The sequence below is a fragment of the Chamaea fasciata genome, unplaced genomic scaffold (assembly GCF_029207755.1).
Source record: "Chamaea fasciata isolate MVZ Bird 193981 ecotype frontalis unplaced genomic scaffold, bChaFas1.0.hap1 SCAF_5, whole genome shotgun sequence".
Taxonomy (NCBI): domain Eukaryota; kingdom Metazoa; phylum Chordata; class Aves; order Passeriformes; family Sylviidae; genus Chamaea; species Chamaea fasciata.
Genome location: NW_027094090.1, coordinates 32,676,608 through 32,695,510, shown reverse-complemented (window position 1 = coordinate 32,695,510; position 18,903 = coordinate 32,676,608). Strand labels below are relative to the sequence as shown.

The window sequence follows — 18,903 nt, the reverse complement described above, 5'->3', positions numbered from 1 at the left end:
TGTGATGTGCTGAGCCAGATAGAGCCCCTATTAAATTGAGTGGGAGCAGGCTCAACTGTTAAATGCAGGAAATATTTTATTGTGAACTGTCTGCATGACAGATGCCAGGTAGATCAATAAGGGTTTCCAGTGCTTCCTGCTGCTTACCTTTGATGAGCACTAGATTCATGACATACACACAAACTAAACCCCTGCTCATTTCATCTCCCTTGATGACAGCTGCTGCTGAAGATAAGACAGACTTTATTGCCTTAACTGGCTGGATAAGGAAAAAGAGTTATCTGCAAAAAGGTTAAGAAATGCAACTTTTTCAGTTTCCTAGCCAATTTGACTGTGTCTTTCATAAGAACTTGCTCATAATGCGGCTTTGAGGAGGAAGAGAGAAAGGTTTGTTTATTTGAGTACCAAAAAAAAAGGACTGAGATTTATTTCAGAAGGAAGAAATAGTGTATGTTTAGGATTAACCTATCATGTCAAGTGATCTGTGTATAAATTCAATCCAAAAATTTACACAGTGGACAAAGAGCCTCATGATGCTCTCAACTGTGGTCAGCTTTGGAGAATATGAGCCAGAGGCACAACTCTGGCAAAGAGACCTCCCAGCATCTGCAGAGCAGTGCACCAGAAAGGACATGAGTGCATTTCAACATTAAAACCATCAAAGACCTTAGTTGCGGTTGTGACACAAAACTGCTGCTGCCTTTCTAAGAGTCTGTTTTATATGAAGGATGCAGTTTTTCAAAACCAAGAAAAGAAATTGGTCTGTAGCTTGTGTTTATTTGCAGTGTCATGTGATGGGGTGCATTTTTCTTGAGGTGGTGACAAAGTGTGGTAGCAGTGTTAGGTTTTCTGTGTTGTTGGCATAGCTGAACTATTGGGAGTCAAAAAGCTTGAGCTTCACTGCACACTCACCCCTCCAGGTCTCTCCACGGCTTTGTATTTGATCATTCCTTTCTCTCTTGCTGACTTACAAAACGGCATGTGTTCTGTTTTACAAAGCTCTGCAGACTCCTACAGGGTCAATGAATGAGGTATAGTTTAGAGATCCTAAATCTTGAGGAGCAGGGAGAAGAAATGAAGGATTTTGAAGGCAAGAGGAATCCTCCCTATAAAGCTGCTGCTGGATAATAGGCAGGGGCAGAAATGGTGTATGTGCACTGTTTGCTGAAATGGAGCGCATCATCTTCCTTTTTAATAAGAAGGGTAAAGGAGTGGGTGGAATTTGTGTGGGAAGGGACCAGGAAGGGATGGTAATACTACCTCATTAAAAATAGATGATATCTTGTTTTATGTGGTATCTGTGGTTTGATTTCTGCCCGCAGGCTTACATGCAGCCCCACTTGCTGGGAAATGAATTCACACATTTAGAATTTCCACGGAGGGTGCAGCGCAAGGAAGTTGGAAAGAGGATGCTGTACCGTGATTTCAACATGACTGGCTGGTAAGATTGTGTCCTTCTTAGCATGGGGTCAGCCTTCTCCCCAAGCCAATGCCTGCTTTGTACCTGTCTTTGATTAGTGTACACTGCATCAAACATGGAGGTGTACCCTTGCATACTAAAAGAAAAGGCATTTCCTCCTTTCAGGTGTATCTTTCTTCTAGAAGATAATGTTTTAAATAAGTTGTCCTCTCTTCAGAGAGTTCATTTTAATGTGTGAGCACTCAAAGCGGAGCAAGCATATAAAGGCAAAGATGTGCCAGGGGATCTTTCTGAAAGCCAAACAATTTTCCTATCTTGGAAGTAATGTTTTATAAATTCTGGATCAGTGTGTCAGACATTTGTTTTTTAAACCAAGATGTTGGGCCATCGTTCCTTCACATGCTGAGGAAAGCTTGCGGAAGGGAAGAGCTGCCTCCCCTACTCCACTGCAGATGGCCCTTGGTTTGGATATCCCTTGAGGAATTGTTCTACACATGGACCCATCTGAACACAACCAGCCCTAAAATGAAAAGGCTTGAATGAACAGCATGGACTTCAAGAAGTGAAGACAGAAAGAATGATGTTGGTTTTTTTGTTCTTGGCTAAATGTCTTCTTTGTTTTTTGTTGGTTCAAGAGGCTCCTTGGAGAAGCCCTATTCTTTGCTGTTGTGAGTTCTGTGCATGACCTATAAAGGCAAAAACGCAATATATGCAAATGGTCTTCATTTCCATGACATTTGTGTTTTAGGGTCTGTAGTAAATGACCTTACAGGAAAAAAAGAACAGAGAGGTTAAAAGAAAGCCTCTTTTAGGTTTGGAAGCCTGGATGCTCACATACAACTACAGCTTTACATAACTTTTGCTTTGTTCTATGTTTTATGGACCATAAATATAATGATGCTTTAATTGCAGGGTAATGATCTAAGTTTAATATAATCTGATGTGTTTGTGCAGAACATGTAAATCTGAGAATAACCATCATCTGTCATCTTGAACAGCTGCTAGTAGAATATGCAGTTTCACCCTGAGAATGATGATGTCACATTTTAAAAAGGCTACAGGCATGAGCAAAAGAATAGGAACAGAATGAGAACATTGGATCAACTGAGGACTTAGACAGCAAAACATTTGGAAGATCATGAGACAGTCTCCTAATTTCTGCAGAAGAAGGGGTTTTTTTGTTAAACTCCCAGATGTCTCTGGAGGCACCAATAAAGAATGGTTTCATGTAGACTTCCAAAAGCTCTTTTTCAAGATGTGACATGCCAGTTGGGACGAAAAACATGTGGGGGAGAGCTACAGAAATACCATAGGCCAGGAACTTCCTGAAGGGAGGGCAAGAACAGATTTCTGTCATCATGGTTGGAAGGCAAAGAGGGTTTCTTCAGGGAGTTGTTTTGCATTTCCCTGGTTGGTTAGTGGTCTGGAAAGGAAATTAGGTTGGAATGCTGAAGTTGCAGCATTGGCAGGTGACACCACAGCTCTTTTCCTATTAAACAAGAATGACCATGAGGTACTGCAAAGAATTAAGTGATTAATGCAAATGGGCATCACAGTGGTCAGATTTGGTATTGATAAATATAAAGTAAAGCATGGAGGGGGAAAATAACTATTTATGTACACTAGAGATTCCAAATGAAATGTCAGAAAACTCAGTGAAGTTTTGCTTACTACAGTATTTTTTCCAGTCTAAATCACCAGGAGAGTGTTGAGATTCGTACAGCAATGGAATGGATCTTCACTTAACTTTTAAACACAGTTTAATTCTGTATATTTGTTTCTACCTCACTTGTGAATGTGTGCGTAGCACTTTACCTTATCCAAAATGGTTGTCACATAGTTAGTACTGTTTGCCATTAGAAAAAGGAACAGAAGTTCTAAATGTGGGATAGTGAGTAAGGCAGAAGAGCTTTGGTAAGTCAAGCTGGCAACTTTGATTCAACATGTTGCTTTTCAATACTGGTTTGTGAACTCTCTTGACTCTAGCATATAACAGGGAGGAGAAGACAGTTATTTTCCGGTTGATTTTTCTGAATTTCCTGAAGTCTAGGACACACGTTGATAGAGTTACAGATTCTAATATGGTCAATGCAAAAATTGTCACCAGTTCAGTACCAATATGCTTAGCTGTAAGCAGTTCTGGAATAAATGCTTGAACTGTGACTTGAAAATTCAAGTCTGAATTCCACAGTATTGTCCCAGAAAAAGGTGGCCTGTGCCAAGCAGAAGCATGTGGAGTCTGTGATGAGGCTACCTCTCCCTGCTGTTCCTTTTGACTTCTGGATGGAAGTGAAAAATGGGGCCTACATTTTTGTCCTAGTAAAAGAATTGGAATCTTTCAGCTGCTCCATATTGCACAACTAGTGCATTAGTTACCTCTTTCTTTGGTTGCCTCGGGATAATAAAAAGATGAGAAACATTTGTGTAAAACAGAGCCCTTCTAAATAAGGATCCATTTCTTTTTGCAAGGTTTCACCCAAGGTGTTTGTTATCCGTTGAATTGTGTGCAGTGATCCCCTAGGCAGAGGGGAAGCAATCCGTTTCTGTTTATCTAAAAGTCTGGGTCAGTTTGAGTGGTTGCGATTGTGGACAAGACATTAGGTTTCCAGTTTGGTGGGCCCTCAGGGGCGACAGTTTGAAGTGGCAGAGGTTTCTTAGCGGCTGTTTTCCACTTCAACGATTTTGCTTCTGTTTTCTTCCCTTTCTTATTCCTGGATTCAACCGATGCGTCAGGACACAGTGGCCGAGGATATGTCTGTTTTGCATTTGTTTCTAAGGACACTATCTATCATGGAGAATAAATTAGCATATATATTCCTTTTCTAGAAAATGTCAGATGGCGCTTTGGCCAGCCAGAGCTTGATACACTAAAATGCTGCTGAATTTTTATCACATACAATGCAGATGATCAAGTGTCTGAATAGTTTTCTGGTCACTAACCTCACTATGTGTTGACATTTGTACACACATGTGGAGCGGTGCAGGTGATATTAGGAAGAAACAGCCATTCTTATACTTAATTAATATTTTAGTGAGAGAATGTAGAACACTCTCTGCTTTGATGTTTCCTCAGGAAAATATACTGTTTTATTTTACAGTTCTGTATACTTTTTGTGTTTTGTATTAGAAGCTGTATGACTTTTTTTTCTTCATTTTCATCCTTCTCGTTTGCTCCAGAGCTTTTCAGATTCTCGACAATGCCTTGGCTTGCCCAGCTTGTTTGGATTACAAAAGATTATTGTCTTTGGGTCTATTATAATGTATTTGGCCCTTTAATTTTTCTTTCTACTTTTTCTTCTTTTTTTTTTTCATGTGAAGTTTCCACACTGGCTTTGTCTCCCCAGCCCACAGTGGTAGCACAGCTGCCAAGTTTCCCCACAGCATTAGGACAACCACTGATCCAGCAATGTGTACCGCATCACTAGTCCAGGCTGCCTGTAACTGCTTTGAGACCAGCCTTTCCCTTCTTGCTCCAGCTCGCCTACCCTTTCTCCTTTCTTTTCAGTTGCAATTGCAATGAGAAATCATGCTGTATTAAATATACGTAGAATAAATCCCACACTGCTGGGAGCTGACCATGAGCTGCCCTTCCTGCATGCTTGCCCCATGTGCGTTGTGGTTGAACAACCATTGCAAAATGTGTAGTGTAGCTGGCAAGGCATCTTAAGAGCAGTGTGTCCTGCTGAACAAGCTTTCGAGCTGTCTCGAGCCATAATTTGCTGGCAGATATCTGTATTACTGACAGTCTTTCACAGCTGGGTCTCTGGGTTGGAGTTTTCAAGCCCATGCCTTACAAAGGTTAGACTTGTATTGAAGAGAGGTGTCCTGGTGGGTTTGACAAGTCCTGGCAAGAGAAGCAACAGGAAAAACTCAGAGGCCATGTAAGCAGAGAGTGGTCAGTGCTAAAAAGGGGGGGTGAGTAACCTGAAGTGGAAGTATGGAGGGGAAAACAGAAGACCTGGTCATAGCTGCTCCTTTAAAGGACTGTGCAGAATTAGTGTTCTCTGCCTCTGGCTTTTATTTAAAGTTAACACACAGTTGGTCAGATTTCCTTCACATGTACATCCAGTGTGAACAATTTTGAAGTACTTTGCTTTGACTGTATTCTAGAACCTTCCCAAACTTGGCTTTCTGATTCATTGTGTCCTTCACTGTGGCTCCTTCCAGAGTTCCCCTCTCAGCCTTCTGTGGGGCTGGAGGAGCCGTACTTAACTGAAGGCACTACCAGTTGGTATCAACTTTGGTGGTTTCAAAATTAGTTTTTTGCTCCTCCTTGGAACAAAAACAGTGGCTTTTCTACTTCTTGCATTGAAGTGGAGTTCTTTAAAGGCTTGTTTCCAGATCACAACTTCAGCCTTTTAACTTGATTTTAGCACGAAAAAAGAGACCTAGGTAACAAGTATGGGTTTTGACCTGTTTGTTGGTTGCATCCTTTGCCCTCCAGGAGAGGCAGAGCTGAGCAGCAGAGCTGTACTGCACCCCACCAGAAATGGTTTGAGGCACTGTAGTGCCAAACACATACTATGGGCTGAAGCCCAAGGCAGCAGCGAGTGGGAAAATTGGGCACTGTCTCTGACTACGCTGTCTTTGCAGCAGCAGTGGAGCTCTTGCCAGCTCTGTGTCCATGTGTCTGGTGAGGGGGTGCTGTGGCACATGGGGTGAGCCCCCAAGGGTCAGCCCATGCTGGAGAATTGCCTGCCCGCATGATTTATTCCAAAGCAGGGAGGCTGGTGCCCTGAGGCGAGCACTAAGCAAAACCCATTTTATTCTAGAGTCAATATTGTCCACTGCCTGGAAAGCTGCCAGCCTGCTCTGTGCTCGCCCTTTTCTTTCCAACAGGGAATGTCTTTCAGCCTCTAAGCATCTGATTAAAAAAGCAACTTCACTTTTCAAGCCGTTTTATTTTGTTTGGGATGGATGCCTTTTGCTTTCATTGTGCAGCTCGCCTTGCCGTCTGCGGTTCAGACTCCAGCTCACAAAAACCAGGCTCTCATTAATCACTTATTGGGGATCCAGAATACCCCGGTGAGAGCCAATGTACATGTTTTGCTTGGTAATGTGTGAGCTGATTTGAACAAATATTGCCAGTGTGGCTACTATCTTACTCTTTATTGCTGGGCTCAATGTCCTTTGACAGCACGTTCAGGTAGCCTGCCCAAGAGGTGCCTGAGCAGATTGAGAAATGCCACAGAAATGCTTTATGGAGCTGGCACCTGTGCTGCACCCTCTTTTAATATAAATTGATTTATTGAATCAAGCACAGAAGCCCTGCTACAGAAACCTCAGGCTATAGTCTCTAGAGAACCACCTAATAAAACAGCCCCAACTGACACTCCTCATTAGCTTTTCCACCGATCCCAAGGCAGTATTTAAAGTGACAGTGTCCCTCTTTTTGGCCTGAATTTATCTGCTGGCTAATGCCTGTGGGTCTAATTAGTTTAGCATTATTAGTCTTATTCAGATAAGCTGCATTTCCTAACAGCTTGATTCCAACTTGTAAGAAGTAATTGGAAGTCTGCAAACCCTGTGCTCTAACCTGCTTGATTGTACCTTTTAGCCAAAATCATGTAATTTACAAAAAGTCATCCTTTCTCTCGTTTGTTTTTTTTTAATTGAGATTTTTTTTGTCTAGTGAAACATTCTGTGTTTCTTCTGCTGAAATCCTGGCTGTATCATTGTGTTTGAGACCTCAACCGTATGCTTTGTACAATCGCCAGGGAGAGATCAAATTTTAATTTCATAATTACTTCACAAGAAAGCAACCTTTTCCCCAGTCATGCCTGGTATTAATTTCCTTCCAGCAACTTACATTTTCATAATTTAATGATTATGGGGCACCTTTGCAGCACTGGGCCGTTCTGGAGAGAGAGAGGATATCATTTTTGCAGCAGAAACCATCATCCGCAGTCACCTGCCCTGCTTTCTGTGTCTGTGCTTTTGTCTCTCGCTGCAAGGTGGCAGGGAGCAGGAGGGGACACGCCTCGTTGGTGCACACAACTAGAGCAGCTTGCTGGGCTGTGCCTGGGTGTCTGGGGCACAGCTCTGGGATGATGAATGGCTGTTTGCAATGTGCATGTTATGCATCTTTTCAAGATCTGCAGCCCTCACTGCAGGAGCAGCAGGAGGTGAGAGCTGACATGCTGTGCACATCTCCTGACGGTGATGAATGGCTCTTTCCCCCGAGTGTGCACATGCCACAGGAGCTGAGCCAGTCTTTGGGGCAGAAGAAAGCAGAAACAGAAAAGAAATACTGCTGCAGCAAAAGAAAAAGCTTAAGTCTGGAATAAAGCTCTGTGTAAATGGCCTCTCTGGGGTCAAATGAGACTGATAAGAATGAGGTTGGTCTGAGTCATGTCCTGCAAGAGCATCTCCTTCTGGAAGCCATGCATCTAAGACCTGTCCCTGCTTCATGGTGCATCTCCACTTGGGCTTTGCCTTGGCATGGAACCAGGTGCTGCATATGCAAGGGCAAACAAAAGAATCTCAGTCTGTTTTGTTAGAAGGAAACTAAACTAGAATGAGATAATCTTCAATCTGAAATCCCAAGCAAAAACAGCCCTTCTTCCTGATATGGTGAAGTCTCCTTCCACACTCATGCTCTCTCTGCCTTCCCATCTGCACAAATTTGACATAAGCTCAGCTGGGTCCATAGAAGTTCTCTTTCTTCCCCTTGTTACCAAAGATTGATTTATAGCTCTGCTTCTGGCTGAGAGGAGGCCCTTTGCTCCTTTGAGGAGTTTCCAGCACTGCAGTGGAATGGTGAAGTCTCTGCTTACTGTGTCTCACTGTCCTCCTCCATACTGCACTACAGAGATCTTTCCAAGAAGAATTTGCTTTGTGATTCTGCCTAAACCTCAATCTCCTTTGCTTCCACAGGATCCCAGCTAGCAACTGTGGAGCAGGCACTGTGAATTTACATGCAGCCTTTCTCCCATCTGCCTCACAACAACCTTTTAACATGAAGTATGGCAAAATACGAATTTAAAAATGGTTTTTCTGTCCATCACAGTGCACTCCAGTGCACTCAGCCCACGGAGTGTTCACAGCCCACTTCCCTTACCCCTCTATCTCCAGAGTAAATTGCTGACGAACCTTCCTGTTTGCCTTTTAAGAGTAGAAGAAATGAAATAAATGTTAAGAAGTGCTCAAGGCAGCAAGTTCACTGAGGGCAAAAAGGAAAGACTTAGCCTGCTGAGGCTGTTGCGGAAGGTGAACCTGCTTGATGTGCAGCTGCGTTATCTGCACACAGGTTTTGTCACTCAGTAGTGGAAGCTCAACAGGCCACAAGCACTTGCAATACTCTCGCTCTGTCCCTCTCAGTCTCTGCTTTTAAATACCTTCATTAATTTTTTTTCCCCCTGATTTATCTTTTTTTGCGCAAGGACCTCTCTAAACGCTTGAGATGCTTGACAATCCTGTCCCTGACTTTTCTTCTACGACTTTCTTTTAATGCTCCTATAGAGGTGAATGGACTAAAAAGTCAGCCACATTCCAGGAAGTGCCTGAAAAGATTCTGGTGCTTGAGTCTTTAAACTGGGCTGGCCAAAATGGATAGTTTGTTTTGCTTAGGAATTCCTTCCACAGGAATATGTGGTGCTGGTGCTCTCCAAAGTCCAGACTCCATCTTAGGACTGTTCACAGCAGTGAAGGCTCCCTCTAGGTCAAAGGCTCATGTATTAGTCTGATTTGACCAAGCCAGAGATCATAGGTGTGTACAAATCATGCTGAAAGACTTTTTATCTGTAGATTGGTAGACAGAACTGGGATTTGCAAAATGAAGCATTTTACACTTTCAGGTTCATAAGAAGGTGTTTCTGAATTTTCTGTAAATAATGAGTGTTTTTAAGCTTGTATTTTTTCCTCTCTACTTGAAAGAAGGCCTATGAGAGTATCTTGGTTGAGGTAGAGCTTCCCCTAAAAACTATTTTGTGCCTGTGTGCACGTGCATCGGTCTTTAATTTGGCTTTGCCATCATCTTTTCTCTTAACAAACATTGCTATAGTTTGTGTGCCTTAATTATCTTTGTTTCTTGTAATTTTGTTTCATTAAACTATGTGTCAGATGAGCAATAGGGGAAAAATACTGAGACACTGAACATTGGAGCTAACCTATCTAGAGGGTACTTAGACAGTGCTGTCTGGATTTAGAGATCCTGACTCTGCAGAAGCACAAGGATAAGGACATTTTTTTTAAGATTGTAGCTGAGTTGAGACATAAATTGTATAATTTTCAGTGGCTTCCTGCCTAACCTGCACAACACATCTTTTCTTCTTGATAGTAAGCATGCACTTACACTGTTTAGGTGCCTGTAGTGCAACAGACAGTAGAAATGTTTTGGACTCGTGGTTTAAGCTCTGTTGCCAAAAGAGTGATCTCCATTCTACTGATTATTTGTGTGGGAGGGGAAAAAAAAAGAGTTTCTATCAAGTTTTGTGTTGCTTAAAGATTAAAACATGCTTTTCTGTTGGTGTGACCAAAGCAAGTTGAGCTTGAGAAGGAGGTTGTTTGGATAGCTGGGGTAGTTTTATTGGGAGTTGTGTTATTTTGGGTGAGGGGGAGAGTTGGGGCAGGTGGAGGGTGTATGGATGGCCCTAGGTTTGGGGGCTTTTAGAGTGATAGCAAAGCAGTGCTAGAAATGCACGAAATCTACCAACCTGTCTCAGAGATGCCTTTAGCCTTGTACTCAGTGTGAACTAGGACTTCAATGAAGCAGTAGTACTTTCTCTTGGTTGCTTGCCCCTGGTAGGTTTATTCTGTGCTTCAAGCTAAAGCCCTTTGATGATGATGATTTTCTTTGCTCTTCCTTAGATTTAATTCTCAGTTTACCATTAGGTGTTACAAGCAGAGATATGAAACACAGACAAATTTTCTAAAGCCAAGGGCCATGAAAAAGCAGAGCACTGAGTCTGGATTCCCCAGTCATGCACAGAACTGAACCTTCCAGGTCAGAGTAGATTGTGTTTTCAACACCATCTGTTGTGCCTGGGGATGCCAATGCAATTCTTCTCATGACCAATAACCTTACACAGTTTGCCATGAAAGAAAACGGAATGTGGATTTTGGTTTTTGTCATCAACTTCTGCTCTTACATGAATTTGTATGTGCTTTCAGAAGGCCAGTTTTAATGTATCTTATATGGCAGGAGAACTCATAATACATGTAAGATGTTATCTAGGATTTTGGCTCTGAAATTTGCAGATGGGAGCTGACAGGTTTTTCATGTTCTGACCTAGAAATATGCAGGTAACTTTGATAATCTTTTATTTAAAGAGTGTTAAAGCACTGACAATGACCCCAGCACTCTAAGAAACTTCTTCTGTAGATTGTGTTGTTCATTTAATAGCTCCTGGTTATTTTTTCACCATGCATTTAGAGCAGATTTCAGTTAGCATATGAGTAACATCATGTCAGTCCTAGTTCTTTTGTTCTGACATCTCTTTTGGCTCCTGGTGCGAATTGGCCCGGTTTTCCAAAATGTTGATCCTGAGTCCAAATGTAACTTTGTGGGTGGTACATATGTCAAGGCCTAGTTCAGTATTTTTGGACAGCAGTAGCATTTCATAATTCTTTTGAAATGAAAAGAAGAAACAAAGTTAACTGAAAAAAATGCAGCTAGATCTAGCTGGGCACGAGCTTGCCTTTTCTACTCTCCACTGCTCCCCCTGTTTTTCCATTTGGAAAAATAGAGGCTTACGTGGCAGAAACACTTAACAAGCTTTAGGCTCATTCAGAGCTGGAAGCAATAGCATTGCCTTGTCTTTATAACCTTTCTTGTTGTTCCCTGGTGGCCACCAAAACCTCCTGGGATGTGGACAAGGAAGACAGGGAGAAGAGAGGGTCACAACACTGTGTTGTTAAAGCAGTGAGCTGGGCTGAATTACGCAGAGGGCTAAATAAGGCCATGCTGGCACTAAAAGAGTCAAACCACCCCCTCAGGTTCTCTGTCTGTGTTTGATATACCTACTGCCATATTATATCTTTATATACAATACACACCAGTATAAATGCAACTTTATTACATAAAATCAAGAGAAATAGTCCAGAAGGCTGTAGCCTGTGTGAAATAAACCCACATACAAAATGCAGGAGGTTTCACAGGGCATAAATTAAAATGCACTTCATATCTTCTTTCCATCTCCCGAGTACAGTTGCTGAGTTGTTAGCTGAAAAGCTGTGCTTCATGCTTCTCTTGCAGAAAACCTCACACTAGTATATTATTGATTTTGATTCTCTAGGAATGCAGAACATAGGTACTTTTCTAGGGTGTCTCCAGTTGTTTTTCAGTGTGTCTGTGCTACCTCTGCTACTGTGGTTGCAGTTTTGAGCATTTTTTTAAGTGATGATAATTTTTCAGGCAATAGCAACATCAACAGAAAAAACTACATTTGAGATGAGTTTGACACCTAAGTTCTAAGCTCAAGAGGTGACAGGCTATGAGAAACCACAAAATAAATCACTGTAGCTCTCTGGGCCTCCCTCACTCAGTTGCCCAGCTTCAGGAGGTCACAGGCTAGCCAGCTGTTCTCCCTAATCTGCTGATGGAGTAAGTTAGCTACAGCCCTTGGAACATGGCCTCCCCCAGTGTCCTTACACAAAGGTATCACAGTTGAAGGCCTGAGGGACAGTGGTTTTTGTAATGGTTCCATACAAGAAGCTGGACTCAGCAATGGGGAGCATTCTTTTGAAGGACACTGGCCTAAATGATATTTTTTTCCCTTCTTCTTAATGCGCAGTCAGTGCGAGGTGTTGTGCAGGAGAATATAAGGAGAAAGAAGAGAGAGAGAAAAAAGCTTGGTCCCTGTTTTTGTCAGCTTACAGGACAGTGTAAAATGAGGGTTTTGGTCTTAAGTATTTGTAGTTACCTACCTAATATTTGCAGATAATATAGTCTGTGTGTAAAGATGGACATGTTTTTTCTTTTAGAAAGGGGTCTGCAAGTAGTTAAGTCACATTGTCTTAGTTTTCTTTGCTATTTTAACAAATATATACAATGATGTGAACATCCAGTAGAAATGGTTGTCTTCTCAGGCTTGTGGCTTGATCAGTCATTTGACGCCCAAAATGGACTCAGCTTATACCCATTTTCTTGGTGGCAGAGCACAATTGGCTCTGTGCAAGGCATAGTTCAGACTCCTCAAGGATGTTTTCCCAGGGCTTCCAGTACTATAGGTCCAGTTGGAAGCTTCAAAACATGTTCATGAGCAGTCAAAAATAGTAATTTTTTTCTCTGCAGTCAAACCAGGCTATCCAAGTCAGTGAGTGAGGCAGAGATATTTGTTGGAAATAAAGGAAGGAACAAGAGCAAAATCCATGACTGACAACTCCTTCCCAACTAAATGCTATTCCAGGATTTAAACATCAGGGAAGTATTGTCGTGTTGGCTACTTGTAATTTGTGGCTCTTTGTCTGGTTTAAGAGCTAATTTATTTGCCCTCCCCCGTGCAGAATGCCATTTGAATGCCTTCACTGTACTGTGTCTTAGAGAGATGGCCAAATATTACAGTTATATATTGTAAGATAATCTTGACTACCTGAATGACCCACTGTATTTTGCAAACCTCACCTAGTTTTTTGGGGGGATTTTATACATAGTAATGTTTTGTAGTAAGTGAGGGGAACCTTCCACTACTGTTTCTTCTATGCATTTTGGTTGCTTTTCTCTTTTTTCTTGGTCCTTCCTCACCTCCAAAACCCTAATATGATCCCTTGTGATTACTGGAAAATGTTAAGGTGGGGCTTAAATGTCTATGCAACTCTCAATAAGTCTGAGGCTTGCCTGGGTGATGCAGCATGTGCAGCACCACTTACTGGTCCCAGACCTGTGCCATATTTTGGTGAAGCAGGGGGCAGTCTGATTACAATATAAGATTTCACACTTAATTTTTAATTTCCTGCTGGTGTACGTCACAGCCATTGCTTAAACCCAATCCCATGTGACTCCCTGGAGCTCCGGCAGCCATCCTGGAGAGCTGGAGAGCTACACAGCAGGGGTTGGCAGTGGCTGGCAGGGGACCTGCCCAGCACCTTCCCTCGCCCTCCGGTTTGTGCACTCGGGGTACTTTTGGTTTCACCCTGAGGGCTTTGGGCTTGGATGGGCCAGGAGGGAAGCACAACATGCATGGAAAGGCTGGGGAGGGACGACTTTGTGGTGTGAAGGGAAGCATGCCTGTCTGGGGCAACGTACCTTAGCCAAAAAGGTACCCCAGCACCTGAGCTCAAGCGTGTATTACACAAACCACAGGACTCTACAGCTTATGAGGATGACTCTCATCTTTCGTTGTTTTGGTTTTTTTATTTCTCACTGGCAAAATTGCTAACCTTCTCACCTCATCAGTGTCAACAGCTGGATGTGTAAAAGGTAGAGTACGCAGGCATGCGGCAAACAGAATCAGAGCATGAGCATTTACTTCTCTTGTCTCCTGTCCATGGGAAAGCTGCTGTGAAATGTGAAACCTCTGACAACCTTGACTGTTGCAGTCAAGGTCAAATGAGCACTAAATATCCTAAGACTTCAGCATGTGAAGCTTGTCTTGGTTTCTACGGTCCTGGAGGGTGAGAACAGGATCAGAAAGCCGTTTCATACCGTGTGCACACATCCTGTCATTGCTCACGTTTCACTTTAACAGTGTGAATCTAGGCATTGATTAGTTTCTTGGCTTGGGGTTGTTTTGTTTGGGTTTTTTTATTTGGTTGGATTTGGGTTTTTTATGACACCGTATTATGGTATAGCTGGTACCATATCTGACAATATCTTACCTGATTAGGATGTTATTCTACTTCACCTCTTTCTTTGCAATCAATAGGAGCAGCCTGGCATGTTAGATATTTTCCCATCTTCAATTTTCCTTTTGGTGAAATGGATAGCTGTTTACAGAAAACCTTTCTGCAGAAAAAGAAATTTACATCTTGGTTCAAAGACAGAGTCCCTAGGAAAAATGATGATTTCCCCCCACCCCACCCCCCCACCCCCCCCGTTTTTGAAATCTCAGCTGCTTGTTTCAGGGCACCAGGTCACTAATTGAGTACAAGCTTCATAAATGTTGTTTGTCCTCCCCCACAGGGCATACAAAACCATTGAGGAAGATGACTTGAAGTTTCCCCTTATATATGGAGAAGGCAAGAAGGTGGGCACATTTGCTTTCCTCAGACCAAAGGAAGAGGGAATTCAGTGCTGTTTACCACTCAGTTTAGCCCGTGGCAGTCCAGTGTTTTCCACTCAGTATCTCTTTATTTTATCGTTTTGACAGCTTGAAAGAATATCTTGGTTCTGTCATAAATCAGTCTCATGTCTGGGGGGTGGTGGGGAGAGCTCAACATAGTAATAAGCATTTTACAACAGTCATTTGTTGTTTAGTTTGCTTTTGTTTTCCTTTCATTGTAAATAGGCTACAATGAGACCGTCGTAAGTAATTGACTTTAAATGTTCCTGTTTCAGTGTAAAATATAAATAGAACAAAGCAGGAAGATATTTAATAGTGCTCTAAGATGCAAAACTCTGATTTAGGAAGAGGAGGGATCAGAGCAGGATTTGTAAAGTATAACACCTTTTAACTTTATCTTCTTCAGCTAGTGTACGTGAACTCACTGTTGAATTTTTCTGATGTGTGAAGACTGATAGTTGAAAGGGAGAAACACTGTTTGTTCTACTTTGTTTTCAGCTCTGTGATTAAGAACAGTGAGATCGTTAGTGTTGGTCCCGGCAAGCTTAGCTGGATGCAGCAGTAGGATCAATATAAGGGCGCAGTGGTGTCAGTTTGCTGATATTGGTATGCTTGCTGTGTTTCTAAATAGTGCTCCTCTGCTGCATTAGGCTCTTATCTCAATGCAAAAACAGACACTCTTCAAAATTAGTCCATGTTTTGAAAGTTCAGACCTGCAGCTTATCTCTGAATTTCATTAGGTTTATAATTATTTACAAAATGTTTCATGTACATCTTTTTAATTTACTTTCTTATGGCCCTGTGGACCCAGGAGTCACTGAGGCAAAATGATTCAGAGTCAATTGCTCACTGTTAGTGATGCTGAGCTCCCTTGCTCAGAAGCTGTTGTGGCTAAGCTCGAGTCGGGGGAAGTGATCTGCAGAGCACAGAGAGCAGGGTTCCCTGGGAGGCTGAATGCCTGGTCAATCTTTGGAGCAGCTTTAATGAAGGAGAGCCCAGAACCTCTTGGGACACCACTCATGTCGCAGAGGGAGGTGCTGGGGGAGGGACGTGGTAGATGTGAGGGAGCTGCAGACCTGCTGCAGAGTGACTCTCCCTAGAAGGGAGTACTGTGGTCAGTACTGCTGTGACCTGTGTGTTCAGCAATTTAGGGTGGCCTTCGCCACTTTTCCCTGGTAAAGGGAATATACAACATTATGTCCATAGGATGAGGCCACAGATTCCTTACGAGAATAATTAAGCTCCTTGTCTTCTTTACAGAACCTGTATTAACAGTATAATTTGCTGAAGGAATGCTCTCATAGACTGGTGTTGACAGTGAGATGACTGGGTTAGATTTCTATAGACCCAGAACCTTCGAGATGGTGACTGAGTGGGATGTGGATGAAAACAAAGCTTGGAATAAGGAGAAGAATGGAGATGGCATGAGTGTGAAAAGCTTTGACGTTGATTAGCTGTGTTTAAAATCTAGAGTTTCTGGGAGAGAAAAGGGAATTCATCCCTAACTATAGCAGTTACAGAGTAGGAATGTTATCTCATTCCCTATTGACACAGTCCATGTAACAAGATTTTATCCCATTGCTTTTTTTTTTTCCAGGCTCGGGTTATGGCAACAATTGGAGTGACCCGGGGACTGGGAGACCATGACCTGAAAGTGCACGACTCCAATATATACATCAAACCTTTCCTGTCCTCGTCTCCTGAGGTAAAACAGCCAAGGTTCAACTATCTGATTTGTGAGAGGGAAATAAATTTACTTAGTGTGTTTATTTGTTCTTCTCAAATATTCCAGTCTGATTGTGATCCAGTCCAGGTAACAATTGCTGCCTTTTCCAAAGGTGCAGCATGATGGTAACATCCACATAGCAGGAACTAAGTTCCTAGTAGATTCTCAGCTCCGCAGCTGTGTGCTCTAGCTCTGATAGCTCCACATCCCTGCAGAGCACTGATTCTTTCTCACTCCCTATTCCATGGTTATCCCATAGCCTTGCCATTCTGTGTGACAGACGCCCAAGTCTCCTTCACCTTCATGTGCTCCTGCTCCCGTCAAGGCCAAGATCATGCTGCCTTCACAGAAGATGTAAATCTGTGTACTGCAGAAGGGATATCTTCCACAGCAGGGTAGTATCCTGCATTACACAGAGGATACCAAATCAGCCCTTAAGCAGGAAAATGCCAAGAGCCACAGGAAGGATACTTTATGCTTCCATCTGTCTGCCCCTTAACCTTCAGTTCTTAATTCTTTTGATAGTTTTGTGCAAACACCAAATAATGACAGTGTGCATTCCCAGATGATGGTGTAATAAGGAGTTTATGTGGTATTCGAGTTAGGGGTAGTTTTAAATGCCTCTTTCATTTTGAATGGCCTCATCACAAGCAATTCCACCCAGTTTCTGACCGCTGGAGACCTTGCAGTGAAGGATATCAAGCCTTCCAAAGGGATTTAAATGTATTTGTTAACAAGGAACGTGCAAGCCTTGCTCTTTTTTCTCCTTCTGTAACTGCATTCCTGTTCCTGTGTCAAGGAACAGATGTCACGTATTTTTCATAAAATATTAAGCAAGGACAAACCATCTGATGACAGCACAAAAAGAGGCAGCTTTGCTTCCACGGCCCAAATGCTGAAAACTGTCCATTGCCAACTGGACTGCCAAAGTTTTAACCATACCCAGTATTTGATCTTGAATTTGTTGCTTGCTATAGCAGTATGAGAGAATGAAAACACACAAATAATATCATACTGCTAGGAAGGAACCAAATTACTAAATCAACCTTGCTTAGGACATCTTCAAGGCAAATTTGTCACAAATGGTTCAGGGTGCTCAAAGAGTCACCAGCAAAAGTATCAGCCAAAGCAGGTTTAATATTAAAATGAAAGCACAACAAAGTTTGTTGGCAGGGTTCACTCTACTGCTTACCAGGTGGTTGAAGCACACTGAGAAAAAATTGGACTGAAATCTAAAATCAATCAATCTAAAACTGAAGTCAGCCAAAAATTATGTGGGAGCTGGGGACAGAAAAGCTTAAGGGTAAGGAATAAGGATGCGGGAAAGGGTAAGGATAAAAAGGAATAAGGGACAACCTCCTGTTGAGTCACAAGGTTCAGAGTAGACCCCCTTGCCAAACTTATCCCTGGACTTGACAGCCAGTTTAGGCCTAAAGATTTTAACAACACTTAATCAATAGCTGAATGTAAACAACTTAACAAAAGATTCTATAGAATTTACTGTAAGCACAACAGTAACTGACTTATAGGCTTAACTTATGCATCTAACATATTTAAGAATCTAAGAGAGCAACATTCCTATACCTTGGCTATCGTATATTCACACTTATAGGTACATAGACCTAAAAGAGTGAGTATGTATGTACGTATGTATGTACACAGCCTGCTGTGGTCCAGGAGAACTCAAAGGGTCTCACTTGAACCCACTGTTTATAGGGTTGGAAGCAAGTTGGCTTTAGCCATAGTCATTTTCCATTCTGGCTGCAATTTGGGTGGTAACTTTCTCTGAAAGTTTGGTAACTTTGTTATAATATTTTTCCATTTGGGTTGTTACTCAGGTAGGAAGAATAAGTTTCCAAGGCTGTTTCAAAAAAACCACAGGAGCTTGTTAGACAGCACAAGTTCCTGCGAGCAGATGGTGTTTCTGATAAGCTTGAGAGGAGCTCAGCCCTGGTGCTGTTCATCAAGGCCAAGGCCTGACAGCATTTCTGAGCTCATAGTGTGGCCTGAGGAGGGGCAGGGAGAAAGGATGCACCACCTCAATCCACCCCACAACTAAAGGAAATCTGATTTACTCCACAGAGTGGCGTTGTGGTCCCCTCTTGCCTCTGTGCCTATACACAGAGATATAAAGTTTATATATATTTATATTTATTATATATAAATTATATAGTAAAATTCCAGTTATAAAAATAAAAATTTAAAAAGTACTGAGAGAATCTAGCCCTGAAGAAAAGAGGGAGATCTACAGACAGCCCCTTCTTCACACTTCCTTGCTATCAGTTGTGTACTTTCTCCCTTTGAAAGTGTGGTGTCCCTCACTAGAGACCAGCTCCTGTTCTCAGCCAGGCAGGCAGGAGCTCTGCCATCATCACTGTGATGGATTTGTTTAATGCCAGAAAAATGATGCAATTCTACCTATTTATTTTCCTTTCTGGGTTGCTGAGACCCAGTGCTTCTGGGGTACATAATGACTGCAGTACAGCATCCCAGCAATATCATTTCTGCCAATTGCCGCTGCAGTGTTTCTCTGTGTCTATAAACCAAAGCTTCTCATGGGCTTTTCTGATTTGTGGGGAATGTGTCCATACATGTTC

General features: G+C 42.3%; 1 protein-coding gene across 2 annotated transcripts in view; it reads left to right on the top strand.

Moving 5' to 3' along the window:
* PPM1H (protein phosphatase, Mg2+/Mn2+ dependent 1H) overlaps positions 1 to 18,903 on the top strand; it is a 129,864-nt gene that overhangs the window by 93,354 nt on the left and 17,607 nt on the right. For both annotated transcript variants that reach the window (XR_010720793.1, XM_066183169.1), the window contains exons 6-8: positions 1,323 to 1,441; positions 14,481 to 14,544; positions 16,178 to 16,285. Coding sequence is in view for 1 of the 2 variants with exons in the window: in XM_066183169.1 (XP_066039266.1) it covers positions 1,323 to 1,441; positions 14,481 to 14,544; positions 16,178 to 16,285 (291 nt within the window). In the remaining variant the exon portion in view is untranslated. The remainder of the gene's footprint in view (positions 1 to 1,322; positions 1,442 to 14,480; positions 14,545 to 16,177; positions 16,286 to 18,903) is intronic.